The following is a 26,321-nucleotide window of genomic DNA, read 5'->3' as shown; positions in this document are numbered from 1 at the left end:
TCTTTCCAGTGACAACTGGCTTAAATGGGGGTCATGAGGGTCAAATGTATCACACCAGTCTCAGCCTGAACACCTTCTTGAGTCATTTAATTCCAAGGAAAGTTTGGCTCTAAAGAATAAATTCAAAAGAAAAAGACTGTAACAGCCTGCTTGCATAAGTGTGGGAAGATAATCTTGTAGCAGCATGTCACTTAAAAGTCAAGGACAATGTGAATGAGAGGAAGCAGCACAGTGTGCACTGAGTAAGACATCCCAACCTGGATGTGACACACTGCTTTTAACGGCAGGAGGAACTTTGATACTGACAACATCACCTTCAAAGTGTGTTACATGTTTTATATCTCATCCGTGGATACTGTGGGTTTCATTATCAGAGGGAGGAAGGGCCTTTTATAGTGCACATTGATGCAGCTGTGGCTCAGGTGATCTCACCTTTTAATGCACACATGTCAAACAGGCATATTGCCTCTAGTGTTTCCACCAGATATTTCCTCAAAATAAATCTACTACATCTGAATGAATTCTGGTTCACGAGCTAGAGTCAGATTTAAATATGAGACCCTTTGTTAATTCAGACCTGCATCATAGAGACAAGTCCCTGAAGATACAGGTTAGTACTGCAGGAAATGCATAATTCTGTGGGTGGAGATATGCGGGAATCATACACAATACAAATCTTCAAAAAAAAAAATATGCGCAGCAGTAAAAATAGCCTTCAATGAGGAACCAAGTAAACCTGTCATCATGCCTATTAAACAGTTTGGAATATCCGGCCAATGGTGTAAGCCGTTTTCCCATTTGTTTGTTTTTATGCTATTTTCCCATTTGGGTAATGTTTGTACGTGCGAAAGCAACGCTACAGCAGAATTGTTCCCTGGATCACGTACTCCCCTAAAGATAATATCAGATCATCGCTGATATCACATAAATTTCTCAAAGACGCACACACACTTGCAGGAACTAACACACACATCCTTTTAGTGACCTGATTTAATGTTTGTAAGAATGGAAAAGGGGCACTCGCTTCGGACCAAACTGGCAAGGGGACCTCGAACGTGTGTGTGTGTGAGATTTAATGTTTAGAAAAGTACATCCCCTCAGAACACACCCGCACACTAACAGAAACAGTCACACATATACACACTGAAGAGTTCCTTCCCTCAACAGAGACACACAAAAAACCCTTAATCATGTCCTGTGTTTTTAATCTAATTTATGTACAGTGAGTTTGCTCATTTTAAAGGATCCATATAGAGATTTCAAATTGAAAGATCATTGGTGTGTCATCACTTTTCGTTGCCAGGTGTTTAATTACAAAGGCTCTCATTGCTTAGGACTAACAGTATTAATGATGGACGTCGTTTCTGGGACTGAAAAATTAAGGCTAACGTACTTTAAACCTCTATTTATTGTAATTGTCAGCAAGGACCAACGATAGAAACCCAATTGAAAAAAACATTTTTCAAGCCAAATTTCAGGTTAAGTATCTCAAAAGTAACTCAAACTTCTGAATAAATAAAGTAATTTTTAGTTACTGAGTCAGAATTTTCAAATAATTTTGATATGCTCCCGTGGTTTCTGTGGACATCAATAAATACTCTGCTTTTTCCAACTCAGGTCATACTGAATAAAACATTAAGCTCATTTTGTAAATTATACTTATCATTAGAGTCAGAAAGAAAGATTGTCCTGTGCGTGCTCATTGGCCAATGACTTGACGATCACAAGTTGTTAACGAATGAGAGTGCGGTGTGCTTGACAGTCAGATCCACCTCTCAACTGTCATGTAAGGTTATAAAACGCCAAAATGGTGACGATGAAAACTCTCAGCTCATAACCAGGCGGCACCTACCAACAGGTAATGACACAGACACCTACATCCATCCTTTATACCGTGTATGTGTTTTAGAGGCAAGACAAATTTTGAAAATATTGAAAAAGCAGGGACAGTTTCTTCATGAGACTTTAAGAGAGCATAGCACACTAAAGGTTACAGAGCTATTGTAAGAGTTTGACCTTAACAGTCAAAGGTGCTGAGTAAAATGAGATAAAATGAAAATCAACAGTTTGTTGTAGCTCTCCCACTGCAGAGCATTGGAAAGCATTCCAAGTACTGTCAAGGTTGTGTTAACAATGCTACGCCCTGTGTGCTGTGTGCTTTGTCTTTGAACTAAAGCCCCTGTGGAAACAATTAGTGAATTGGTGGGGATGTGATGACGGTTATCAAACAGAAGCAAATACCATGCTCCATGCCTCCTCTATTAGCAAATACCACTGAGCAGACACATGCATCTGTGATGTAAACATACCTCTTGATGAGCTTTATAGACTTAAAGGCTTCATCCATGTCACCGATAGTCAGGTAGAAGCTGAAGTTGAGCATGGCGTCACGAGTGGCCTTCTCACAGTTCTCCAGACCTACAAAGTCTCTAAGAGCTTTCCGGGACACCATATGAGGGACCTGGGAGGGCGTCCCTGTCGTTGGCTGGGTTTGGTATGACGATGCCGAAACCTCTATTAACCCTTGATCCTTCTCACCTGGCTGGTAAAAATATGTAGCAGTAAGATCAGCACCCACATGATTCAGACCCACTCATAATAAGCATGTTGTGAAGTGAGAACTTAAAAATAAAATAAATGTGAAATACAAAGGGGAACAATGAGCACTAGAGACTGAGTAGGAGGGATCACGAAACATGGCTACTTATTAAGTGGTTAGTAGCTGTGCACAATTAGAGTTGTAGATATTCCACAGATGCACTTGTGCTGGCTGGAGTTTTCATGTTTTCTTATATGGAACGCAAGGCACACACAATCACAGCACAACAAAGAACACTGAGGCTTTCTGAACGAACTGTACAGAGCAGACACTTACTTCAGGCAGAAATACATCACCCCTCCGAAATAATAGCTGGGGGTGTATTGGACCAAACACAGAGTTGCACATAAGAATAATGACAAGCATAAATAAAAAGACACATGATACATGACACAAAAAAATTAAGCAACAGATTTATATGTGGATCACCCCGGCTAAATGGAGAACACACACAGGCAGCGTGCTCTCAGTCCTCACCTTGCAGCTATAATAGTAGTAGGGCACATCCAGAGCGAGGAGCGCCTGCATGCCTGGAGGTCTAGGGGAGCAGTCCTGCAGGAGGAGCCCATGCTCCTGTGTGCAGAAGAGGGTCACCACCAACACATCCACCTAAGTGAAAGGAAGCCATCATACTTTTTAACTACCCCTTAGTTATTACTATATTACAGTGTTTAGGAGTGGTCTTTACCATATCCAAGGAACTATTTAATATGGATTCAGAGCTGACTGGCACAGTCTCGCAGACAAAAAGACGAGGTTCACTCTCATCCCAGAAATGAGACACAGGAGAGCGACCGCTGAGCGACCACTGCTGCCTGGAAAACAGAACAGAGTGAGCACAGTATGTAATCAAAGGGGGAAAAAGGTAATATGCACAAACACAATAAAAACAGACGAAAGCTACTTTGGTTACTTTTCACTTTCTTCTTGCTGTGAGATACCACTAGAAGGTCTGCCAGTGAAGAAGTCAAAGTGTGTCACAGTGTCCATCTCAACATCATAAAAGTACACTTTGTGATCAGGTCGCCCATTCACCTGAGAGGAAATAATCTCGCACAGTTCATTTAAGTTAAATATGCACAGTTTGATATAAAGACATTACATTTCCAATATGAAATAGAAGCAAGGTTTGATGTGCTCACAGTACACTCACCTGAGAGATTAGGATGCTGACTTGGCTCCCATTAGCATTACATTTAACTGACCTTAGTGCTCCCAGATTGGGAATCTGGTCAGCTAGGTTCTTGGTGCTGCAGTGAGCTTTGGCATCTCTATAAGGACAAAGAACATGTTGATAAAGATTCAATAAAAAAAGCACAGAGGCTTCTTTTTAAATTGTTTTAACCAGGATAACATCCACGTGAATGCCAACCTTCTGGAGAGGTCGAACACTCTGATGTTTGCCGTGTCTGTGCCCACCACCAGATAGGACTGACGCACATTGAGTAGTACAGGGTTTCCCTCTGCCTTGGAGAAGGTTAAAAGCTGCTTCACTGTGCCCTGAAAGCAATACCCAAGATCCAAATATGTTTACATTCTTTAAAATCCACTCTGACTTAACGTCAGCTGATATGCTGTCTCATATTTGTGTTTATATAAATATATGAGGCAAACAGACCTGAGGTGTGCGGATTTGTACCCGGTTTGGTTCTACAGTGTAAAGATTCTCGCCGTGTACAGCCACCACGTGCGAATCACAAGGAAATGATCCTGGGAATTAGAAAGACGTAAGGCAGAGAAAGCAGATGTGGTGAAATTAAAGGTGGAAACCGTGCTGTTTACTGTTTTTTCAGTGAGTGCTGTACCTGTATTGCGCAGACTTGTCCCTGAAAGCTCATACACAGTGACCTGCTTGCCATTCCAGACCGTCACTGAGTCCTGACAGTGTGACAAAAAGAAAGTTATGTTGACATGACAGCAGTTTAAACTTCTGCTTGTCACCAACAGGAATACTTTGTGAAAGCCTTCATCTCTACCCTTACCTTAGTAACACACACCCCTCTGACATGTATGTCAGACTGCAGAGAAAAGTGCAGACCTGTGTGGAACTGAGTGATGTTGAGCTGTGTTGGGGAAAGCTGCACTGCTGCCACCTGGTGGCTGAAGTGGGCTGACATCACATGCTCACAGAGGATCAGAACTGTGTTTGAATTGTTTGCCGCCAGGAGATTCAGGTTGGAGCCCCACTAACGGAGAGATCAAAGTGGAATTTCTAAACAGAACACTACAGATGGTTTGTGACATAATCATTAAAAAAAGATTATGTAATGTAATCGAAACACCCCTAACCCATGCATGTTTGGATTGTGGGAGGAAGCCAAAGTATCTGTTCAGAGTACTGTACTGGTTAGTTTAACTGATGACTCTTCATTGGCATGACATCTGGGATAGACCTGGAGTGGTAGAAGATGGATGGAACGAAAGTAATGTACTAATGCTGGTCAAGACATTACCTGTAGCTGAGTGACATTTCCTCCAATTTCTGTTGGTGTCTGCAGTTTCCACTGGGGCTTAGTGTCACCTCTACTGCTACCCGACTGCACCACCATCCTCCACATTGCTATGCGTCCATTGGTGGTGCCAGCTGCTAGGATTTCTGAGTGTTGCACAATTTTTAAAAAAGCAACGAGTTTTTTTTTTAACCTATGCATTTGGAAACATTCAGGAATATGGTGATGGGAAAGAAAAAGCTTCTTTTCATTTACAATTCTGTGCAAACTTTTACCTTTGCCTGCACAGTATGAAACACAGTTGATCATCTCTCCCCTCTCATATCCCAGAGTCTCATCAAGAGACAAAACATAGTTGTCATCTCTTTCCAGATCCCACAGCCTAAAATATTCAACAGGGACATTATTACTCAAGTTTGAAATTTACATGTTTTTTTTCTCAGTGTGTGTATACTGACCTGATGACCTGCTCCCCGGATGCAGTGATGAGGAGGCCATCTTCTGTCCACACAACGTCTACATTCTGCCCGGATTTGCTGCTCAACTTACCCTGTCACAAAAAAAGTCACGCATTACTCCACACTGATCTTTAGTCCTGGCACAGAATATAAAAAGGGCACACATATTCAAGTATAGTAATAATTAAAGTAACTGAGATTGATCATTCATGTTGATATTACTGGTTAATATTTATTTTTTTAAAAATCTTTCTGTATACCTTCATAATCTCCTGTGCTCCACCCTCAGGTCCGAGAGCATACTGTGACAGCATGAGGTTCTCTGTGATCACTGCGAGGGCCTCTGTCTTCTCAATGTAGAGAAGTTTCTTGATGGAGCCCTCCACACTGAGAAGGACACTCGTCTTACAATACTCATCCACACTATGGACTTTACCTATATGCATAAGACACGGGATTAAAGATGAAATAAGTGGAATATCTGACAGCTCAAACCACAAAGTGTTCATATTTATTAAAGATCAGACTGGATTCTGGATCAATAGCATTATAGCTTGTTGTATTTTCCCCTTTCTGGAGACTCCCACAGGATTACTGCTTCACAGAGGCAAAATACACTTTTGATATAATTTTCAATAAGTCTGCTGGATTAATCAGACTTTCTAAAACCATGAATACTTTTCTCATACTGTTCTTCGTAACTGTTCAAAAATAAAGCAAAGCATCATCAATGCAATTTACAGAACAAACAAATAAAATAAACAGCCTTTATACATTGAGGGCTGTGACTGCAGAAGACTGCTGGCCTCAGACAAAATTATACAAGGCAATGAAAAAACAAATTGTGTCTTAAAGAAAGTATGGTCAAATGCATTGAAAATAACAAATGATTTAATTTTCCAAACTCCAACAGAAATCACAAACTCCTACCATCTGCAGTGCAGATAAAGAATCCAAGTCCCTCCTGTGGCCCCATCTTCAGAGGTGCCCCCTTCCAGCTAAACTTGTCCAGCGCACGCTCATCTCCTCTCACAGATGCTCGAGCTAGCATTGCCACATCACTATAATAAAATACAAAAAATAGTATTTGATTAAAAAAATGTCATACTCTTCCACTTGATATGGGACTTCGAAGGCTGCTTACTCTCCAGGTGTGGACGGTCTGAAGATGCAGCAAGTTAAAGGTTTCTTGTATTCATGTTTTACAAGGTGGTTTCCATGAAGTCTCCCTCTCGCATCCACCTTCCATACTGCCAAAGCTCCAGACTGTCAATAACAATAATAACAGTAATAGTTAACAGTTAATTTGCCTAGCACTTTCAAAACAGTTACAAAGTGTGTTAAAGAACACAATAAAATCTTAGTTAAAAACACAAAAGAAAAGTTCAAAGAGTTAAAACACGAAACGGTTTGTTTTCTTTTTGCATTGAGCCAGGCTGCACAGACAGCTAAGAGTGTCTGATGTGCAGAATGCAGGCAGTGACTTGGTTCATAAGAAGTGACCAAATCTGTAACAAGGCTTGTACCCATGTATCGTATACCCAAAAGGTTGTGAGGACGAGAATGATGATTTATTTCTTTGAATTTGTTATAAGTCTGGCAGCTGAGATTTAAATGAGCTGGAGGTGAAAGATGGACTTCTGGCTGAGATCCCAGTAGAAGGAATTACAATTATTCAAACACAATGAGATAAAAGGATTTATGACTTTTTTCAATGTCCACTTCAGATTTAAAAAAACAAAACAATCTTCTGCGGTAAAAAAATGACACTAAAGGTATGCTGTACACACTTTGAAAAACAAAGGTTAGGTAGTTTCCAGTCTGTGTTCACGCCATGTCGGTAACAATCTCAGGGAAGCAATTGTTGCTTCCATCAATCTGGAAAGGGTTATGAGGCCATTTTTAAATAAGTCCATCATTTTACAGTGAGTGCATACCCAGAAAAAACAAGTGATTATATCCTATTAAAACTGATCCATCATTCATGAAAACATCAGCATGTAAAAGACAATAACGTCCTGGCATATATTATTATATTACATAATAATATATGCCAGGACGTTACTGCAAAAAACTCACCTCATCACCAGTTACCAAGCGGCTGCCAAAGCTGCTCCACTCCAGCAGTTTGATGGTGGTTGTATGTACACCGGGCAAGACTGTTTGATCTCCAGAGGGGTGTGTCAGCAGCACTACTTCTCCATTATCCCAGCCTACTGCTAAAACTGGCTTTGTTGGATGCCAGCACAGCCCTGAGGGCTGGTGAGGACGAACTACATGGCAGCTCTCCACATGCTCCCCCTGAACATGAACCAGATAGGTGTGACGATATTTGTGTGTGTCAATATGAGAGAAATGTTACATACTTTTATGTCCGAGGTTACCTGCTGCAGATACAGGTCTACTTTTCCACCGGTGGCAGGACTGCTTGAGGCCACAGCCAATATAGGAAGACTTGAGTGCCAGGTCAACTGAAAGGGTACATCACTGCTATCAGGAGCCTCAATGCGGTGATCAAAATAGACCGCCATATCTCCCGTGTACTTCTCTATATTTAAAAAAAAGAGAGACAAAAGACAAAAGATGGATTCCTCTATTTGTTAAGTTTTGGAAAAAAAATTACAAGTTAGCCCTAAAATGTAGAGTCAAGTATCATTCTCTGCTTTAGGTTGCTGTGTGTTTGTTTTAGTTTTTTTTTTGTTTAGTTTTTTTGGAGTTGACATGGTTAGTTCATTAATGGATACATGCAAACAGTAAACAATGCAGACCTAAGTGAATGCTATAAGTTCACCGTAATACTTGACAAAACCGGCTGATACTGTAGCATTACAGGAGATAGCAGCATCACTGGAAAGACGATAAATCCAAATTAGCTTCAACTAGCAGCTAACATTAGCTAAGCCAGATAAGCTAGTCAAAGTTAGCATTTATGGCTGGCCCTCGCTAACGTTCAACGAAGTCAGTCATCTTGTCGAAGCCCACCTCAGCTCACTTTCTTCTAAAGTGACGCCAACTTATCTGTAGAGACTGAAAAGGGCTTCAGACATCGACAGTTACTTCCAGTGTTGTCGCGTAGCCTCTGGTGTGAGCGTAAAGCGTCTCTCCCAGTTGCCCCTGACAACCTTACAGACTGCACAGGAGGTGGAGCGAAGAGAAACGACGGAAAAACCCGACAGTTGTCGAAGTTAATTCTAAACTGAGAGAAGCCTAATCAGGCACAAAGACTATTAATTTCTGATGGAGTTGTCACAGGCTTTACTCATTCTAAATGAATATTGTCAGTTCTACGAAAATGTTTAGCCGAGATAACCTTGCAAAACCGAAAATGCCTTGAACTGTGTGACATTTGCATGTTTACTGTTGTCTGTTGTCATTTCGCAAACATTTCATATTTTAAAAAGCTTTTTAAATTGATCAGTGAGGTGGCTTTCATTGGTTTTAAAGGTAGCCTATTATGCTATTTTCAACCTACACATTAATATTCTTCGATCCTACAAGTTGCATTGCATGATTCAACACACAAAATAGTCTATTAGGTTTTATCTATATTCTTCTTAATGCAGCCCATCAGCTCATCCAGCGTCTTTTGGCTGGCAAGGACTACCTGCAAGTGTGCTAATTTGAAGCTCTGTTAATGTTTAACGAGCATCAACCATTATAACAATAAACACAATTACACCTTTGCATTTTTGGATAATGTCCCATTTTATAGTAGTTTTGCCTCTGCACACGACCATAGTGGATTTTAGATCAAACAATGAAGACTTTAATTCAAGGGGTTTAACAAAAGTACTACATTAACTGATTAGGAATTTAAAAAATTTTTTTTTTTTTGCATAGTGCTCCTTTTTTAAAGACCTAAAAGTAATTTGTCATGGTCTACAGTCAAGATGTCTTCACGAATGGAAATACAGAGGGTTTACTACAAGGTGCAAACAATTAGCAAGGACAGATTAGAGTTTGCTGCCAATAGAACCAGGTCACTAGTGTTTATTGATGATGTGACTGTACAGGGCTATGCTCTCAGCTCGTATTCAGCCAAATGCTGCAAAACTACTCGGCCAGCAGTTGACAGTGCAAATGGATAGCACCCCAAAGCAAACTGCAAATGCAAAGAGTTTCTCAAGGCAAAGAAATGGAATATTCTTCAACTGGCCGATCAGTCACGTGATCTCAACCAGGGGAGATTTTAGCCCATTTTCGGGAGGCGCTTCAGCTGTTTGTGTGACACACTACTAAAAATATGAAAAGCATACAGTACTTGGTCGAGACGTAACACTTTAGCAACAAAATTATAGATAACCTCCCCCCCTCCCAAAATGGTTTGTTCCAGCTCGCCTCTCCCCTGCTCTGGCTCTGGCGCCCTTTCTGCCAGCGCATGGTGTCTGAGATGCAGCAGACCTTCTGTTGACTGCAGCTTGAATCATTTTGATGCATTTTTTGGTTTATGTATACTTCTGCACTAAGTTATGCAATAGGCCAATGTTGAAATTTGGCATAGTAAATGGTGCAGTTATTTGTGCAGTCTGTGCATTTGTTTAATGGTTTGAGCCCGTGTGCCGATTTGTATAGTGGACAGTTGTATGTGGAATAAAAGTAGCAAATAGTACAGAGGTGTATCTCATGTGTTTACTGTTGCACGTCATCTGTGTCCTCATGTTTAGCCTGCCGCGGCCGTTGGTTGGAGGAGCCGCAGTAGTTTGGAAAGGAAGGAAGCAGTAAGGTCAGTTTCCATTCTGGGTTTTCAGCATTAATAAAGAAACCTGCAACAAGGTGAGTAATGTTTGAGGTCCAAAAGAAATCAACACAGAGAAATTTTTACAGTGCTTTTCTACTCTACCTGAACATTCAAAGCGCTCTATACAGGTTGCCTCATTCACACCTGTTCATAGAAGCCCTTTTTCTGTGCTTTCTATCTAACATTCACACACATTCATACTCTGATGAATGCATCAGAGAGTGACTTGGGGTTAATGTCTTGCCCAAGGACAGTTAGCATGCAGTCTGGAGCAGCCAGGGATCGACCCAAAAACCATCTGATTAGTAGATGACCTGCTCCACCTCCTGAGCCACAGCCGCCCCTTTTAGAGGTAAAGAATGATTTAGAAAGTAAGTACAGTAATTTTTTGAGGTGATTTGATTAAAAAAAATCATTTTTGCTTCTAATTACATAATTAAGGTGTAATTACATCTTCCAACAAATTGATACATAAACGTATCATTTATCTACTAAAAATACATAGGAGCTGGCGTCATGTTGTGGAAGCTGCCATCTTGCCCCACCATCATACACTGGCTGAGATGGGCATCGCTGCGCCACCTTTTCATGTTTTATGTAAGTGGATTTATACATTACTTTGAATTTAAAGATGTCAAATAGCTCTTTCACACTACATATGACTATTTCACATTTGTACATGTATATTTTGGTGATCTCTTTCTCAGTATGTTTTTCTTCTTATGGAAATAAGCTAAGATTAAACCGGTTAATGTTAGGCTCCAGTGTCCTAAAAAATCACACCTTTCCCCTGATAAACAAATTGATTGGATTCTCACATTGTGTGGGAATTGATTATCAATTACAACTTCAATGAGCCACTTCAAAGAAAGTTTCACCCGCGTGGGCAGCAACAGAAAGTCCAGATGTGGAAACAGAAGGTTTCCACATTAAAATATCGATATTTGAATCATTTTGGGTGAAATTGTAGTTTTTCATTAACAGGAACACAGTGGAAAGAAACTATCATTCAGATTGTCTACATTGGAAAGAACTACTCCCTCTTCCGCCTTTTATAGTCATGTGTGAAATACGGCTGTATAAATGTGTGGCAGCCTGTGGCGTGCGCACTCACAACAATGGCTGAGCGTAACTGGAGTCATGTGCGCACGTATTTTACATCCACAAACAGCCCAGACGTGGTTTGCGATACATGTGGCAAGAAAGTGAGGTGTTGTTGCAACACCACTAACCTTGTCAAACACCTCAAAGTAAATCATATCACAGAATATGACGAGCTTATGTTGAGGCAAACTGAAGAGGAGGAGAAGGACGGGTGCTGCTAGGGTGAGACAGACGTCTCTCAGGGAGTCCTTTAGTGCTGCAGGCAGGCAAGGTGTTCACATAGTGCACAACTTCAGGTTTTTTATTTCTATATGATGAATTCTGCATTATTAAGTGATAAGAACAAGTAATCTGATGTCCTGTAATGATTATGACGCTATAATTTGAGATACAATAAAAGAGTAAAGTTTTTGTACAAAGTATCGGATCAGTATCGTCGATACCACCCTGAATTTTACTTGGTATGGGATCGGAAAGGAAATCAGTGGTATCACACATCACTAGTGATCAAATGTCAGGCCAAGCTGGAACTGATTCCTGTCTTCTGTAACTTCTACAACACTGTCCAATAGAGACACATGAATGAAATGCAGCGTCATTAAAAACACTGATGATCTTTATTTAAAAATGTAATACATTTACATCTGAATAAACTTTTAGGCATTACGCTGACGGACGGACGGATGGACCATGAATGCTTTCTCATCCTTCTTGTCATGCACCATGGAAGTGTCTGAGGGGCTTTTCCACTTGGAATGGGGATACTGTGTCCACACTTCAGAGGTGGAGTTTCCAGCATCTCACCTGGGCCTCATCTGCAAACAATCAGCAGGAGGGCTTCTTAAACCAGCGCTGCCTGCTACTCCTCGCCAGTTTGTTCTGCCATCTCCAGTGGTAACTAGGCTTCCCCTCTGCTCCAGTTCTGGCGTGCTCCTTCCCTGTGTTTAACCTTGTTTTCCCTGTGTTTAGGTCTCCTCTGCCAACATACTCATCCTACCCTCAAACTCCCTTACCCGTCCAGCAACTTCTTCTCCCTCTGTTGCAGAATTCCCGTTGGATTGTTCCCATCAGCAGCCAGGTGTTCAGTCTCTCGATAGCTTTTCCTCTGGTTCCTGCTGTCTGCTGACACTCCTAGCTCGAGCCACGTTCTCCATTCCCTCTCTTTAAACAAAGTCTCATAAATAGTTTAACCATGTGCATTGAATCTGCATTTGGGTCTAAGCTTTCTATGGAGGGAAGAAATCATCACAGTGACATCTATGTTAATTTTCAATTCAATTTTATTTAAAGAGCGCCAAATGACAGCAACAGTCACCTGAAGGCGCTTTATATTGTAAGATATACTTACAAAGAAAACCCCAACAATCATATGACCCCCTATGAGCAAGCACTTTGGCGACAGTGGGAAGGAAAAACTCCCTTTTAACAGGAAGAAACCTCCAGCAGAACCAGGCTCAGGGAGGGGCGGCCATCTGCTGCGACCGGTTGGGGAGGGGCAAGGAAAATAGTATAAAGACATGGAACAGAGACAGAGGTTAATAACAAGTACCATTCAGTGCAGAGAGGTCTATTAAACATAGTGGGTGAAGAAGAAACACCCAGTGGATCATGGGAATCCCCCGGCAGCCTAATGCTGGGCATACACTGTGCGATTTTTGGCCCATTTTGAGCCGATTTTTCAGTCGTGCGATCGTTTTGGGGATCGTCCCGAGTTTGGCCTTGATCAAACTTCTCACCCCTGCGAGTCAATCCTACAGTTTGATCAGGAGCTGAATAACGCGACTGAAAAATCGCAGCACAGTGTATGCCCAGCTTATTGCAGCATGGAGGATTCAGGATCACCTGAGTAGGCCATCAGCTTACTAAAAGGATACTGAAAAAACCCGTCGAAGCAGTCTTAGTCTTCATTGCTGCTGGTCGACTCAATTGAAGACCTCTGAAGTTTGCACACAGGCAAGTATTCCTCTTCTTCCTCAAAATCCTCTCGGGAACGCTTCCTCGAGCCTCCAGTTTCATGATCAAGCTCTTCGTGCGCATCTTCAAATACTTCAGAGTCATCATCGCTCCATCTCATTCTTTTGTTTGCTCCTAAATCTTCTTCATCCCTCTCTCTATACCTCTTCCTGGAAACACCTGGCTGAGGGTCCTCTTCTGGGATGTACTGGCGACCATCCATGCGGCCTTCAAATGCCTCCTCATTTTCAATGCGACCAACAACCACAGCATTGTGATCCCGGTGCGGTTCATCATTGTCACCATTGGCATTATTGTCCCTCACATGAATATTTTGAACATCGTCGTCGTCGTCGTCGTCGTCGTCGTCGTTGTCGTCATCGTCATCGTCGTCGTCATCGTCATCGTCATCGTTGCCGTCGCCGTCGCCGCCGTCGTCGTCGTCGTCATCGTCGTCGTCATCGTCGTCATCGTCGTAGTCGTAATCGTCTTCGTCCCCGTAAAGGTAATTGTCATATTGTGCCAGTACTGAAGCTATTAGCTCATGTAGAAAGCAACAAAAATCACGGAGAGTGAGATACAGATTGTTCAGGAAGCCATTAGCAGGTTCCTGATCTCCATTTGGGAACCTTTGTGGGTTAACCTGTTGGCCTGCAAGATCATTAAATCTTTTAATTAACATCCATAACTATCTGCTGAAAATCTGTTTTTCATCAATTTCAAGACTGAGTACATGTGCTTACCGTTTTGGTTATTTTGTGGTCCGTCTCCACTTGCACTCATTTTGACTACAAGGAACACAAAACAACAATGATCACTAAACCTCAACCCAGAATGTTCAGAGAATTTGCTTTTTTTGTGATGACTTTAGGCTGCGTCCAAACGTACACGGCTATGTTTGAAAACGGACGTTTTTCCTTTTTCGTTTAAAAAAAAATAAAAAATCCAGTCCACATGTGCAGTTTTGAAAAAATATCTCCTTCCACATCTAAACGCTAAAAACAAAGTGAAACGCTGTCAAGAACACGCCAAATCTTAACCGTGTGGAAATGTTGGCCAATCAGAAGTCTAGAAGCCTGGGTGGGAAAACCTCATAAAACCTTACGTACTTCTGAGAAGTTTTTGTCTTTTTCTGGAAAAGCAGCTAATTTTGTGTTACTTTCACGTGCCTTCATCGTTTCAAATGTTAATAACTAAAGACAGACTCACAACTTTGGAATGGACTAAATGCATACAGCATACATAAATGTCATTTTTTTAAATTACATTTCTTCCAAACCGACGTCAGGATTTGGGTTGAGAGAGCGTCTGTGCTGAATGTAGAATCCACGTCTGATGTAAGCGTGTAAAAACTGCAGATACTAAGATTAACAGACACAGTATGTTGTCTACATCTGCCATTGTAGAAATTGATCTCATGTAAACACTAACGTGGCCACAGCGTGACTTCAACAGCGGCGCACACTTTTGACATTGCCTGAGTAAATGTCCGTTTTCCTCGTCCACACCTAAACACAAAAACGTGCTTTTTAAAAATCTCACCTTTCAGTGACTCAATCTGCTGTTTAGGTGTGGACGAAAGGCCCAAATGCAGAGACAAAGCTGCGCTTTCAAAAATAGCCGTGTACATGTGCACGTAGGCTCAGTTTCTCAGAAATTCTAATAGTTTGTTTGAGAACAAAACTTACGTCTTCTCTATTTTCCTAAATGAACAAAATAATCTGAGAAATAATCGTGTTAAAAAGAGCTTCTGTCACTCTAAGATATGATTAAGAACATTTTCTAATTTATGTATAATTTGTCAAATATTACATCAGCTGACAAATAGTTAAGTCTTCATTTGTTTTCCTGAATAATAGATCCACATCATCCTCTCTATGATGGAAAATATAGTCTAGTCTTGCACAATGTAAAGTACATAAATACTGTCCTGGCAAGCAGGAAAATCAGGCTTTATATATTTAAGTAAATGATCTTGAGTTTATAAACTGAAATTTGAGCTTACTTTAGTTCTTGGTAGATTACACAGCAGTTAATCCTCAGGGAAACGTCCAAATGTCACTAAATAGTGGTCTGCTTTCATTCGGTTGCAGTGTCTCTTCAGTTTTGTGTTCATATGCTGATGTTTTCATTCAAAACATGCTTAAATGCTGTGATGTCACTTTAGCAGCAAAGACTGCGGAATGTGCAGAGATTCTTTTGACATCAAGTTGTTTGCTCAGATTTTGATATCTTTTAAATGGAGACAAAACAAAACGCTATGGCAACAAAACAACAAGCTGTTTCCAGTGCTTAATATTTAACATGTCTTTGTTATAAATTTTATTTGTACAAATCTGTGATGTTGATGTGCACAACGTGGGATTTAGACCTGGGAGGGTTAATCAACAAATCACGAAAAATTCGGTTTAAATTTCTGTTCATGACGGTGCAGATTTCTGACATTTTGTGTACTTGAAGCATTTAACAATTTGATTGTTTTCTAATAAAAACTGTGTGAAACTCAAGTTAGACCTGTGTTTGTAAATGAACCGCCCCATGTTGTGTAGCTTTCTGGATTTTATACTTATTGGGCTACATATCCTGGGACCTGGTTTTTTGCGTGTCTTGTATTGTTGTTGTTTGATGTCAGTTTTAGGGTCCCTCGGTTGTTCTGTTAAGATGTTGCTTATTTGATTTCCCCTCGTGACTTTACCCCCTGTGTGCCCCCTCTGTGTATCTGCCAGTCCCCATGCCTCGTTTCTCCTCCTTGTGTTTTATTCCATGTTTTCTCAGCCCGCTATGTCTGTGTTCTCTTCCAATCTGGTCTGCGTCTCTGTGTGCTTCCTGTTTTACTTTGATAGTCTCCCGTCAGTGTTGTGTTACTCCTGCCGTGTCTCGTTATGATTATCAGTGTCACCTGTGTTCCCCGTGTGCTCCCACTTCCCTCGTTAACCCTCTGTGTATTTGTGTCCACGTCTCCTACATTACCTACATAATAGAGCTATAATAAATGTTTGTTTGGGAGTTTTTTAAGTACAGAAATCAGCTGCTAAAATAATTGTTTTGACTTTTTGGGAATGCTTTACGGTCTGTTCTGTAGGAACGCTGAATTAATATATTGACTGTCTGGCCCCTTCTGGCTATTTAATAGTTGCTGAAGGAGATTTTGTTCATCCCCAGCTAATCTCATCCATATTTATATAAAATCTAGCATACTCCACACCACACAAAGTCAGAAGCCAGTTAAAATCTGTACGTGGTACCTGAGGCGGTGCTGCACTGACCAGTTGTTTCTGGCTATTTGCTGGTTCAGCCTGCCTATCACTGCAACTCTTGGCTCTTATTGGTCAGGCTGGCGGCATGCTCACTCAACGCAATATGAAACAGAAGAGGACAACAATAGAAACATTAGTGCTGTTAGTCTGCTCCACTATAGCTACAGCGGTATGAAAACTGCCTTTTCATTGTCACTCACTCACTAGTTTTCACCTTCCCAGTTTATCAGCCTCTATTTTCAGCATTCCCCCTATGTAGCACTATATGGTGTGTGTGTGTGTGTGTGTGTGTGTGTGTGTGTGTGTGTGTGTGTGTGTGTGTGTGTGTGTGTGTGTACAGACAGGCAGCCAGGTTCATAATGGATATGAGGAAGTGTTTTCTTTTTTTTTTTTTTTAAGTAGCCACATTCAGGTAAAAGTGTAAAATAAAATGATCCATCAATAAAGGATAATGTTGGATCCGTGTTTCAATATTTATGTCCTTTATTAGATGTACATGTGGTTTGGTTATTTGCCTTTTGGTTAAAAGGAAACTGAGAGAGGACTTTTTTATTAGTGATCTTAATAGTATTTTTTAATCTAATTGAATACAATCTATTTGTGTATGATTGTCAGTCCAAAGAGGGAGAGAGGAAAGAGGAGAACATGAGGAGAAAGTAAAAGGTCAGGAAGAACCAGGTAAGAAAACAGACAGGGAATACTAACAGGCACAACACAAACTGTTAAACTGGCAAAGAAAAAAACCAACTAATTTTACTCATACAATCTGGAAGTTGTCTTCTCCACATATTAAATCTGCTGTACAGAATCTGCAAAACAAACTGGGTTGTCAGCCCTGGCCTGGCACTGCATTACCATGTTGAACTTCAGTCAGAGGAAGTCACAGTTGCCAAAAACTTTTTGAAGCTCAAGAGTGAGGCTGGTGCCATTCCAGATATGTTAACATTGTACAATCTTCTGGATAATCAGATCTTCCCCACATTGAAAACTGCTATTCAGGTTGCCCTAACAAACCCAGTTAGCAGCTGTAGCTGTGAGAGGTCTTTTAGTGTCTTTCATCAGCTCCATACCTGGCTGAGAAGGACCATGGGTCAAAGCAGACTCCAGCACCTGGCTGTGATGTCAGTTGAGAAAGAGATGCTTGAGAGACTTGACCACCAAAATGTGACAGACAGATTTACCAACCTCAAGGTGCGGTGACATAGGATAAAAGAAAAGAAAAAATCTGCAGAGCCATAGTAGTATCTGCAGTAAACATCTTTTCATACATTGTACCAAAGGCCAAGGTGTCTCCATTTTTGTAATTTTTTAATAATATTTTGTACAGTTTGGAGTGTATTTTTTATGTATCTGTATTATATTAAACACACACTTTAAAAGTGAATCTCTGTCCAAAAAATGCACTGAGTTTACTTTTTACTCACTATGAGCATCATTCATTATTCTCCTGCAGTAATTAAGGTTTGGATATGGTTTTTTTTAAAAAAAACCATATCCTATCCATTCTTCTTTAGCAGCATTTAAATAACCTTTATCACATTTGATGGTTTTCTTACATCTTTTCAAAAAATGTGGGATTAAATTGTTAAAATGTACAAAACAGTCATGTCATGTTTTGTGACGAGGACCCAGGCAGAGAGAGACTTGATGAATTTAAGAATCTTATGATTTAATAAAGAAATTTGCAGACTTGCACAGAGATGGTAAAATTATGACTGATAATGGAGATGAATACAACAGACGACGAGGACAGGGAGGAACAGGGGTTTAAATGCACCAAGGAGACAGTCAGAGGGAACTCGGGACATCTGGAGACATTTAAGGATGCAGGGACCGACAGAGACAGGGAAGACGTCTCATCGTGACGAGTACAGTTTACCTTGCCTGGATGGGCAGCTCTCTGGGTGCTCAGCACCCCCAAAGCTCTGATCCTAGAATCGCCCCTGATCTCTACTTAACAGAGCTGCTTTTTAGTTGCTGAAGACAAAACTAAGAGAGTAACCCACAAATAAGCAGCAGCTGTTTGGTAATGGAATCGGGGAAAGGATTTTCATCCAAGTATTAAAAACAGTCCTTATATCTTAAATCGTTAGTCTGTCTGGTTACTTATATAAAAGCCAGCTAATGTCATATTCTTGTTAATCATTTGAATTAAAGCTGAAAGTCTGCACTTCAGTCATATAGTTTGAATTGAATCTACTGTGTAGTGGCGTGCACAGGTAAACCCACAAAATAACAAATGCCTCTATTCAAAAAACTTAAAGACCAAACTACATATTATTGTTTTTGTCATAACCTAGGCATATTTAATTTTTATTTCCTTGTTTAGCACTAGTATATTTATACATGGCAAAACACTGAAATCCCAATCATTTCCCCATCATCATCAGATTTAATTATTTGAAAAAAAACAAAACCCTACACTTTCTCTCAAAAATAAATTTAGAATCTTTTTAATGTACAAAACTGTCAGTGTAATGCACTTTAGACCTTTAGATAGAACAAGGAATACAGTTGTCTGAATTATAAAACATTTTAACTTTTTAACAATGAAAATAATTAATGTAATTAACCATATGAATTCAAACAGACTAATAAAAAAGACGTAGTTTCATTTTATCAGACAATGCAGTGGTGGACTTTCCTCTGACCATGACAACAGGAAGTACTAATAGTATTTCCATTATTTGTCAGTGTGATATTCATGTGAATGTTCACAGGATGTCCTCTGCAAACAAACAACCAAAGTACAGAGAGTACCCATACAGGAAAGAAGCAGAGAAAGGATATCCTCATAACAAAATATTTTAAGACATTTTAAACATTTTTTTTATTTAAGGAAAACTTCATCTTCAATCTAATATTTCATTTGGTTTGTAAATCGGACACTGAATACACAAACCAGCGTATGTGCCATTAGTGCATGTGTGAGAAGATGTTTTCTGGTTGGCACTATGCTGCAGGATATTTAAAAAAAAAAAGCAGCACCTGCAGTAAGTAGGATTCATGCCTGAGCTAAAGGAACATCTACATTAAAGACCCATTTCTCTTCATGTGTGGGTTTTCACACACCCAGAATGTCATTGTGCATTGCTGACGTTGTGTCACGTCTCCACAGTCGGCGCTTGTGGATCCTGTAGCTGCTTCTTCAGGCTCTTATCCAGCAGCACCAAGCTCTGCACCGCCAGACTCCTGCAATCTGCATCCGGGTCTCCTTCAGCAACATCTGTGGACAGTAACATTATTATTATTAGTAGTAGTATTGATAGCTTTCAGCATTTTTCCCAAACAATTTGCAACTTGTAAAACGGAAGTTGTGACCCCTCTGACCTGTATCACTCAGCTCTGAGTTAAAAAAAAAAAAAAAAAAAAAGCCAATCAAATCACGGACACCCCTGTATTACAGGACATCCTGGTTCCTCATCAGCTTCCCAGAAATGTCCAGTCCAGCTGTGAATGACTGTGCAGTATCTTTTTGTGTGTTTGTAAAGACAGATTGCTGACAGTTATCAGGTGCAGGTGTGGCATCGGGCTTTTTCTTTTCTGTCATTAAAATGTCACACCACAATTTTTTTTAATACCTGCCAGCCAAGACCTGGTCTCAAACAGCTGATCACTGATGTCCACCAGCAGGTTCTGACTGGGCATGCTCAGAAACACAGAGCAAACAGCGAAGAGGACGCCTCGTCTCACCATCCTTTAACACACAGAATTCAGGTTAGATGACAACAAAGGTCCACAGATATTATTCTGTGTTACACTACAGAGACAAACAGAGATAATGAATCACACATACTGGTCAGCATGGTACCGCACTGCCCACACAAAGTCCAGCAAAGCGCAGCCCATCTGTGCGGCTATCTGAAGCAAAATAACAGAGGCATTGTAAAACAAATACAGCATCTATAATAGGCCAGAGAAGGAGAAATTCATGTACCGGTGCATTGACTGCTAGATGCATAAAGAGGCCCAAAGTGTGGATCAGCCTGCCCAGTACCAGGTGGTCACTGCCCAACAGGTCAAAGGTCACCTGAGGCCTAGCAGGAAGGTATCATGCATTAAACAAATGTTCTCTTACAGCTGAGTTCATGGATTTGAAAACAAGGATCATGCTTACTTGTCATAGTTTTTAAGCAGAGGGAAAAAGAAGTGCCCGGCAACAGGGGCGTAGCGGTTTGGTGTTGCCTTAGTAACAGGTTGGGCGGCTTTCTGTGGCAAAAACACACAAAATTACTTTTCAGAGTGAGCTTGCACTCAAATTCCAAATCACAAGAGAGACTGGAAGTACCTTAGTGAGGCGTTTTGTCTTGCTTTGGATTCGCTTTTCTACCACCTGTTGCCAGTGAACAGGGTTGTCACCGGGGTATGGAGTCGACTCAGCTGTTGTAGCAGAGCTTATGGATGCAGCTTTCTTTTCAGTGACTGGTTTAGAGAGCTCCTGAGCTGCTAAGGCAAGAACCTGTGATATCAAATAATGGAGGCCATAATTACATGATATGTAGCAATGATCAAAGACCATCACGCAGATAACCACTATGACCTCTCGTTTTACCTCCAAGATATCAAGTCTCTGGCGCAGACTGTAGTTCAAGGAGTAAAACTCTGTGGTTAAATAGTGAGCCACCTACCAAAGGACACAGAAATACAGTTTGGTTATGAGTGAAAGTTTGTGGAGCTGTGTGTAGTTTGTTAAGAGAAGGCAAACATACAGGAATACAGTCAGTGACAGTGAGAGCCACCATCGTCGCCTGCCTGAGATACAGGAAGCCGTTAATGTTGTATTTGTCGTCCATATGAAGGAGGACTTTGGACATCTGGACACTGATCTGAAAACAAGAATGAAAACACCTACATTATAACATCAGTTAATTTTACTCCTATCTTCCAGAGGAAATATTCAAATCTTAGAGCCTCTGTTATTCCCGTCGTACCTCTCTGGCTGCAAAACTGTTCTTCCGCACCAAACTCTCAGCAGCTTTCAAAGAGAGCTCCACGCGCACTGGGTCCTCAGAGGATATTAAAACTAGATCAGTTTGAAACATGAGGACATGCTGGAGTGAGAATACGACACAGGTGATCACATAAGGCAAACAGGGATGAGATGGGTGAAGTCATACTTTCCAGGCAGTCTCGTAGGTAGCGAGGCGGGGACGCCTTACTGATTTCCTGATCTCCAGACATATCGTACGGAGTGAGCTCATCGTCACTGGAGTGATAAAAGGTTAATCGTGCACTTTTATATATGCATTTTAAACATGTAAAAGTTGGGGTTTTTTTAAAAAAAAAATCTTTAAAGGATGTCATTCTTACTGAATGCTTGACATACCTATCGAGATCAGAGTCTGGATCCGTTTTTAATGCCTGAGCTCCTGATGTAGTTTGCGATGCATTCTGAGCTGACTCAGCTGTTTCAGCGGTCTCTTGAGGACCGTCAGCTCTGCAGATGACAGATGACACAATATTTATGTATTTGTATTTAATACATATTGCATACATTTAAGATGAATCAGATCATTTTTAAAATTTTAGGTAAAAAATTTCAGGATCCTTAAAAAATAATATTCTCATCACTTAGCAAGTCAGCTGATTGGCAGTTTCATCTTTTTACATCTTTAAGCAGAAGTGACAGAGAGTACGACCTACCTATTTACGGGCTCAGCCTCTGGTTCGTCACAGGCGCCGGGAGCCAATAGAGACAGCAGCTCACGAGTCTCTTCGTCCTGATCGTACTAGAACACGACACAGCATCACCTCACACACAAGCCTCACAGTCCAGTACAAACAATGACAGGCTGCCTCGTGGTGGCTTGTTATATTTGCTCCTGCTATAAATGAACCGTACCTCAAATTTAAGCTTGGTTCCATTGATATCCATGCGGGAGCTCAGGTACTCTCCAATCACCATCCCCATATGCCTGATCCGCACCACGTTGCTGTCAAGGTGGGTCTGCATGCCGCCAAGCATACACTGAAGTAACTCTGAGAGAGACGGATTCAACCGGTCAGTGTAACTGACTTCAGTTTAATCAAGTATTTTATTACTTCAGTAGCTGTTTTGTAGTATCTGATTAGTATCAGTAGTAATTTTACTGCTGAAAACTGACTGATTTTTATTTAATGTGCACAAATATGAAGATGTAAAAATATATAACTAATAAATCATCTAGTAAGGGTCATGCAGAAGCTCCAGAATAGTTAATAATGGAGTTTGAAGTGATCTTATGCTCCGTGAGGTCTTTCTTAATTAAAAAACAAACAAAAACAGACCAACAGTCAGGGTTTCATTTCATCCTCAGAGGCACAAAGCAGAAGGCTTTGTTATACCTGAGCGCAGCTCCTGTATCTCAGAGTCTTTCAGCAGGCTCACACTCAGCAGGAGGGCTTTGCTGACGTATAACTGCTGCTCCAGAGGCGTGTGTTTCACTGCGCTGGAGTTAGCCCAGGCCTGGGACACAGACCGTAAAACCTGAAAACACACATATACCAAAATCATTAACTAACACATTAGCACAGCTGAGTGAGGGTGTGAAGTGGTTATTTATATTCTAATATGTTTATAATATTAGGCTGCTTAACTTCCCATCCACCCACCTGGATAAGAAGAGGTCTGCGATCCCTGTCTGCTGCGAGGTAACCAAGAATAATTCTCAGAACACGAGTCTAGGAAAAGAGCCGCAGATTAAAGCACGATATTCATAACACATAACTGTCAGGGAGGAAGTTACTGTAGTACCTCATACTTATATTGCAGTAACAGAAGTTTATGAGTGATGACAAACTGAGCCTTTTTATTTGTCAGCACTAGGTTTCCGATGATCCTGCCCAGTGCGTCCGGCCTGAAGAAACAAAAACACAACAAACGTGCGCATTTAAACACAGATCTGACAGCTGGATAAAATAAAAAGACTTTCCCAGATTCTCCGAATCTGCAACAGTCTCACCCACTAACAGCCTGCACCAGCCCAGTGAGCACGCTCTCCATCCATCGCTGGGGAACGTTTTCCAGCAGCTTCCAGCAAACCCTCTGCCACACCATGTCTGAGCGCGTGCACGCGGACAGACGAGGAGCCATCACAGCCAAGACCGAACCTGCAGCAGGACAAAAGTGAAGAAAAAAAAATGAGAATGGTCAGAATTTATACAAGTTCTGATGGCAAAAGAGAGCAAAGCTAGTAGTAGCAAAGTGCATTTAATAAAGTAGCTGGGGAGTATATGTAATAACAGGATGTTCTGACAGCAAAAGACATGCAGGAGGTTGTGGCACAATGGGAGGACACACTGCAGAGGTTTGCAAAGGGTGGGGAGCAGAGCCACTGGAAAACCAGGTGAAAAATAAACTGATATTTTTATTTTAGGAAAAATAAGTTTTCTAATGTGCTGATCTTTATTTAATTTAGCGTGAGTATGAATTTTTTTCAGGTTCTGAAGGCTGGCTTTCAACCCGAAAAAGCTTAAGGACTCCTGCAGTACAGAGACAAACAACTATAACCAAATACATCCTTAAACTCACCGCCGTGCCCCTGGATACACACTTTTCCAAGTGTTTGAGCCACAAAAGTCAAATTACAGTCCGTTCCAGCTACAAATTACAAACACACAGAATGAGAGATTACGATGTCTCCTGGCACACACTGTAGTATTCCTAATAATGCGTCATCATTGCTTTACAGATGCCCTTCACCTCTGAGTGCCTGGCAGGTGTGCTCCAGGGCGGTGAGCATTTCTGTGGCCAGCAGTGGGTAGTACTGCTGAGGACGGAAAAGAGCTCTGTTGTTTAGCTGTAGCTTGTTGGCGGTAATGTCTGGCAACGCGCTAATACGCCCCAGCAGCGTCTCTCTGAGCTGCGGCGAGTCAGAGGGCGCTGCCTCCAGACAGTAGGACCAGAGCAGCTCAGCCAGGCGACCACGCTGAAGGAACTTCTCAGTGATGCTGACCACGTGGTCCAGATTTGAGGTGGGTCTGCAGGGGCGAGACACAGGCATTAAGGTTATTAAAGAAGATGATGATAAGCACGTCACACCCAGCACCACCCACCTCAGCTCTCCTATTGCATCCATCAGCACCAGGAGCGCCTGCTCTGGAGGTCCTGCGAGGAAGAGGCCGTCCCACAGCTCTGCGCGCTGGGCTGCTGTCAGCTGGTGTAACCAGTCAGCCTGAATGTTGCTGACCAGCAGCTGCAGAGCGGAAGAGTAGTGAGCTCTCCTGAACTCTGCACGCTCAGCTGAGGTGGCTGTGCTGTCCGGTCCCTCATCCAAGTAGGAGTGGAGTGTCCGAAGAGCCGTAATGATGTCTGAGCTGTCCGTGGATGACTTGAGTGTGCGGAAACACCGGGTCACCGTTAGTCGCACGTCAGTATTTGTAGTTAGCGACTCCATTTTTTTATAACGGTATTATAACGACAAGCAGCAGTGTTTCTACCAAGGTCTAGCCTCCAACTTACTAAGAAAAGTAGAGAAATAAAAACTTGTGCTACAAAGTATGAAGTCTAGTCGAGTCCCATATGTTGAATGGGTTAGCTTCAGCTGTTAGCCTGTCAAGCTGATGTGCAGCCGCACATTTTTATAACGACACGAGCTTTCATGAGCACGATTTACACTCGCAGTAAAATGAGGACTTTATTTTCAGGAGAAATTATCCGTCCCCACGGACAGCTGTGGATTCAGCGAGAGAATCATGCCGCCGTAGCTGTTTGTGATTCCGAGAGTGCAGCACCAAAATACGCTCGTGGTGAGCAGGATAGAATTGGTTCCGGGTATAATCGGTCCGATGTGGCGTTCAAGAAACCTACGATTTATTTAATCTATTTTGGTAACGTTGCAGATTGTCTAATCAGTGGATAACCTCCCTTATATCGATTAACAACACACTTGGATACGCATAATTTATTGTAAATATAACAAGAAATAAAACAATGACTTCGTGCCTTAATGCCAACATCAAAAGGCGAAGATATAAAAGTACATTTCAACATTACTTACGTTTCAGCAGCTGGTAACTAGAGTATCTGATCAGAGATAAATAGTGTAGCGAACTGACGAATCTTCACGTACTTTAAGTAAAAGTTTATACTACATAAGTAATAGTACACAAGTATTATTGAAAACTGCAAAAGATTTGTGGTCAGCAAACGAGTTTTAAATTGTATCTGTAGTTAAACCAAGCATCTGGACTTTCAGTTGATCATTACGGTTCATCACATCTTCAGAAATGGTCTCAAGAAGCCTGGAGAACCATTTCTGAAGACTACTTAAAGAAACGACAAATTAAGCTAAGAGTGACCTTTCGCTGTGCAGAAGAGTAAAGGTGGTCATGTCAAATACAGACTTTCATTAGAACCGGACAATTTTATGTTTGTACAGGTCTCTTTGTTGGTGTCTTGGTCGCTACTTGGGGGCATAAGGAGACAACCGCTCCAATTTTGGTGTGTTCTGGCAAATGCCGACAGAAATGGTGTTGGGGTGTCAGCACAGGACATTGGCACCTCATACTACCTACATGGAGTTTAACTGATTTATGCTGTACTGTGGTGATCAAGTACTCCTCTAATATTTCTGAGCAGTGTAAAATACAATAAAACAGACACACTGAGTTTGGGCAGTTTGTAAACACTGAGCATGAGAGATTTGTGTTGTTTTGAGCATAACCAGCAGATGGTGCTGAAAGGCGAGGAGGAGCCCGACTCCAGCGGCTGGGGGTGAATGGCCGGTTGGAGGCGTCTGTGGTTTGTTGATCAGACAAGGCATCGAGTCTGCGAACAAAATG

At 41.4% G+C, this 26,321-nt stretch overlaps 3 protein-coding genes across 5 annotated transcripts in view; all 3 read right to left on the bottom strand.

Annotated features, from left to right (window-relative positions):
* ift140 (intraflagellar transport 140 homolog (Chlamydomonas)) overlaps positions 1–9,201 on the bottom strand; it is a 28,058-nt gene extending 18,857 nt beyond the window's left edge. The window contains exons 1-18 of one of the 2 annotated variants that reach the window (XM_040023450.1): positions 8,490–9,199; positions 7,892–8,055; positions 7,587–7,808; positions 6,652–6,773; positions 6,438–6,568; positions 5,768–5,943; positions 5,508–5,599; positions 5,325–5,431; positions 5,053–5,195; positions 4,582–4,785; positions 4,405–4,477; positions 4,218–4,309; positions 3,972–4,099; positions 3,753–3,870; positions 3,513–3,634; positions 3,288–3,414; positions 3,077–3,208; positions 2,310–2,542 (exon numbers count right to left, since the gene is read on the bottom strand). In XM_040023450.1, the coding sequence (XP_039879384.1) occupies positions 2,310–2,542; positions 3,077–3,208; positions 3,288–3,414; positions 3,513–3,634; positions 3,753–3,870; positions 3,972–4,099; positions 4,218–4,309; positions 4,405–4,477; positions 4,582–4,785; positions 5,053–5,195; positions 5,325–5,431; positions 5,508–5,599; positions 5,768–5,943; positions 6,438–6,568; positions 6,652–6,773; positions 7,587–7,808; positions 7,892–8,038 (2,369 nt within the window). In that variant the 5' untranslated portion in view covers positions 8,039–8,055; positions 8,490–9,199. Of the gene's footprint in view, positions 1–2,309; positions 2,543–3,076; positions 3,209–3,287; positions 3,415–3,512; positions 3,635–3,752; positions 3,871–3,971; positions 4,100–4,217; positions 4,310–4,404; positions 4,478–4,581; positions 4,786–5,052; positions 5,196–5,324; positions 5,432–5,507; positions 5,600–5,767; positions 5,944–6,437; positions 6,569–6,651; positions 6,774–7,586; positions 7,809–7,873; positions 8,056–8,489 lie in introns of both variants that reach the window. The other variant, XM_040023451.1, reaches the window with a different exon arrangement.
* A 3,538-nt stretch (positions 9,202–12,739) lies between these two features.
* On the bottom strand, positions 12,740–16,861 carry LOC120728498 (protein PFC0760c-like). 2 transcript variants are annotated; one of them, XM_040023449.1, is made up of 3 exons: positions 16,548–16,861; positions 14,046–14,090; positions 12,740–13,953 (listed from the first exon to the last, which is right to left on the bottom strand). In XM_040023449.1, exons 2-3 carry the CDS (start codon positions 14,083–14,085, stop codon positions 13,247–13,249), a joined length of 747 nt encoding a protein of 248 aa, XP_039879383.1. In that variant the 5' UTR covers positions 14,086–14,090; positions 16,548–16,861; the 3' UTR covers positions 12,740–13,246. The 2 variants fall into 2 exon arrangements, with proteins under 2 accessions (XP_039879383.1, XP_039879382.1); XM_040023448.1 differs by lacking the exon at positions 16,548–16,861 and adding an exon at positions 15,308–16,518.
* A 2,135-nt stretch (positions 16,862–18,996) lies between these two features.
* On the bottom strand, positions 18,997–25,305 carry telo2 (TEL2, telomere maintenance 2, homolog (S. cerevisiae)). The gene is made up of 20 exons (XM_040023441.1): positions 24,594–25,305; positions 24,241–24,518; positions 24,070–24,138; positions 23,501–23,648; positions 23,293–23,395; positions 23,151–23,219; positions 22,884–23,025; positions 22,402–22,538; positions 22,203–22,288; positions 21,886–21,996; positions 21,677–21,765; positions 21,491–21,582; positions 21,269–21,385; positions 21,112–21,183; positions 20,848–21,018; positions 20,677–20,768; positions 20,497–20,596; positions 20,356–20,420; positions 20,141–20,256; positions 18,997–19,785 (listed from the first exon to the last, which is right to left on the bottom strand). The coding sequence occupies exons 1-20, from the start codon at positions 24,932–24,934 to the stop codon at positions 19,664–19,666; spliced, it is 2,520 nt and encodes an 839-aa protein (XP_039879375.1). The 5' UTR covers positions 24,935–25,305; the 3' UTR covers positions 18,997–19,663.
* Positions 25,306–26,321: the final 1,016 nt, after the last annotated feature.

This window comes from Simochromis diagramma, unplaced genomic scaffold (assembly GCF_900408965.1).
Source record: "Simochromis diagramma unplaced genomic scaffold, fSimDia1.1 OVJJ01000208.1, whole genome shotgun sequence".
NCBI classification, from domain to species: Eukaryota; Metazoa; Chordata; class Actinopteri; order Cichliformes; family Cichlidae; genus Simochromis; species Simochromis diagramma.
Note: the sequence above shows the minus strand (reverse complement) of the source record. Positions and strands in the feature narration are given on the sequence as shown.